Source organism: Numida meleagris, chromosome 26, assembly GCF_002078875.1.
Source record: "Numida meleagris isolate 19003 breed g44 Domestic line chromosome 26, NumMel1.0, whole genome shotgun sequence".
Lineage (NCBI taxonomy): Eukaryota > Metazoa > Chordata > Aves > Galliformes > Numididae > Numida > Numida meleagris.
In genome coordinates, this window is record NC_034434.1 from 3,339,771 (window position 1) to 3,342,560 (window position 2,790).

The following is a 2,790-nucleotide window of genomic DNA, read 5'->3' on the forward strand; positions in this document are numbered from 1 at the left end:
TGCCCATCCCCCCGACCCCCAGCCCCTTACCCTCAGGTCGCCGTTGGTGATGTGCGAGGCGGGGAAGGAGGCGTAGAGCGGCTCTTTTCGGTATATTTTAATGATGCTTCTGTCCTGGATGTCGCTGGAAGGAGAGGCAGAGCCGTGAGGAGAGCCCCAGCAATCGCACAGGGCTGCACCTGTGCTGCTTGTAGAGCCCCAGCAAATATCAGCGGTCCCAGGGGAGGGTCTGGTGGTCGTGCCCAGGCAGGAGGCTCAACACAGCAGCACCAGGGGCTGCTTTGGCTCCGCAGCGATGAGTGAGCACCGCCTGCTGTGGACCCTTTTCAGGGCACAGACACCAACCCAAAGCCCTCCACCATCTCCAAGGAAACCCCTCTCCCATTGCAAGAGTCCTCCCACCCCCACGGATGGGGACGGCAGAGTGGCTGCCGGTATCAGCGTGCCCCTGAGATGGATGGAAAACACAAGTGGATGCGCTCAGCGCCCCGTGCCAGCTCTCAGGGTCTATGCACACCTGAGCTCCCCCCCCCCCCGGGTCTGTCTGCCCCTCACCGGACATCCTCCAGCTCATAGAAGACGTTGCGGGACTCGTCCTTGATGAGGATGGCGGTGTTGGGAGACTTCAGCATCCCCATGGTGAGCTTCTGGGGGAACATGTGGACGATGAGGGCGTGCAGGGTGTCCATGCTGCTGATCTCGTGGGTGATGTGCACGCGCCTTGTCTCATCCCCAAACTGCAGGAAGAGGACCCCTGGAAGCAAAGCGAGCAGAGAGCAGGGGGGTGAGCCCACATCCCGACAGCTGCTGGACTTGCATGTCCTTCCCAACGCATGGATGCAACAGGCAATGCTGCATTGTGGGCAGGGGTTGCATTTCCCAATGCATGGCTGCAACAGGCAACGCTGCATCGTGGGCAGGGGTTGCATTTCCCAACACGTGGATGCAACAGGCAATGCTGCATCGTGAGCAGGGATTGCATTTCCCAACATGTGGATGCAACAGGCAATGCTGCATCATGAGCAGGGATTGCATTTCCCAATATGTGGATGCAACAGGCAATGCTGCATCGTGGGCAGGGGTTGCATTGCCCAATGCATGGGTGCAACAGGCAATGTTGCACCGTGGGGACGGGTTGCATTTCCCAACACGTGGATGCAATAGGGCTGGGGCAGAGCTGGGGTACCTGGGGAGCGCAGCTTCGTCTGGCTGGTGGAGCGGGACAGAGGCAGGCTCTGCCGAAACCGGTTCATCCTATTGAAGCCCAGGGGCAGCTCCGCTTCCGACATGGTTTCCAGGGACTCGGCCGAGGCGAAGGACAGCTTGGCTTGGTCGGCCAGGCCGGGCTGGGAGCCCTGCGAGTGCCGGGAGCTCCTGGTCTGCAAGGGGAGAGGGGAGGTGAGAGCCCAGCACCGGTCCATGCCCTGCTCCCAGCTGTACGGCCACGTGCCCCTTATCCCTCAGCGCTCACACGCATTTCAAAGCCTCCCAGCGCCATTCCAAGCAACCCACTGCAAATAAACCCAGCGACGGCCGGCTGGTCGCAGAGCCAGGACTCGCACGCGAGCACGGGAATAACCTTAGCAATTACAGGAGGTTACACATCCATTACGCCAATGAGCCAGCTCCCGGGAAACATAAATGCCCAGCTTCTTCTGGAAGCAAAGCAGCGGCGAGGTTTATGGCTGCCTGAGCTAAGGGAAAGTAATGGGCTTGGGTTTACAGCAGTAAAAATTTAATATGCCAGGAGCCCAATTCCACACGGCCAAGTGCATTTCCGCTGCATAAAAGTAGAGGGTACAGACACGGGCGTTGTGCGCTGACACCTGAAAGCTGTGGGGTAAGCAAAGCAGAGCGCACCGGGAGAAGCAGGGCCTGGACAGCCCCTGAGCTCAGCACCCAACACCCAGCACCAAGCATCCAACCCCCAGCAGCCAGCACCAGCACAGCACCCAGCACCCAACTGAGCACCCAGCACAGCACTCAGCACCCAACTGAGCACCCAGCACCCCCATCAAGCACCCAACCCAGCACCAGCACCCAGCATAGCACCCAGCACCAGCACCCAGCATCCAACCCCCAGCAGCCAGCACCCAGCACTAGCACAGCACCCAGCCCAGCACCAGCACCCAGCACCCAACTGAGCACCCAGCAGCCAGCACAGCACCCAACCCAGTACCAGCACCAGCACTCAGCACCCAACTGAGCACCCAGCACCCCCATCAAGCACCCAACCCAGCACCAGCACCCAGCATCCAACCCCCAGCAGCCAGCACCCAGCACTAGCACAGCACACAACCCAGCACCAGCACCCAGCACCCAACTGAGCACCCAGCACCCAATCGAGCACCCAACCCAGCACCCAGCCCTGCAATGCCCCCCGCTGCACAGCTCCATTTTCCAGGCAGGCTTTTAACGTCGGCAAATGAACCCAGGAGAACAAACAGCTCCCGGGGTGTGGAAAAGGCGGCGTGGAAGGGACAACAGCTCTATTTTGAAGAGCGAAAAGAAAAATCAATACGAAATGATAACAGCCATCACCATCATTTAAATTAGACATTAATTGGAGGATTTAATTAATCCTGCGGGGCGGGGTTTTCTTGGACTTGAAATGTTCTCGCTGGAGCTAATTGCTGGAAAATTGACTGCTTCGTTTTGGTGGTGCTGTTTGAAGGCAGAGCTCGCAGGCAGCACAGCTGCTTTGCATGCTGCCATTAGGAGAGGTTTCCTGCAGGAGGGGAGCGGGGCTGGAGCAAAGCAGCGCCGTGCATCGCCAGCACCGAGCACGGG

At 59.3% G+C, this 2,790-nt stretch overlaps 1 protein-coding gene across 10 annotated transcripts in view; it reads right to left on the reverse strand.

The window, feature by feature from the left end:
- The window catches only part of SRCIN1 (SRC kinase signaling inhibitor 1), a 52,064-nt gene that overhangs the window by 11,684 nt on the left and 37,590 nt on the right, over window positions 1–2,790 (reverse strand). For 9 of the 10 annotated variants that reach the window (XM_021378116.1, XM_021378113.1, XM_021378112.1 and 6 more), the window contains 3 exons: window positions 1,187–1,379; window positions 556–754; window positions 31–124 (listed from right to left, as the gene is read on the reverse strand). In XM_021378116.1, the coding sequence (XP_021233791.1) occupies window positions 31–124; window positions 556–754; window positions 1,187–1,379 (486 nt within the window). Of the gene's footprint in view, window positions 1–30; window positions 125–555; window positions 755–1,186; window positions 1,953–2,790 lie in introns of those variants that run through there. The other variant, XM_021378118.1, reaches the window with a different exon arrangement.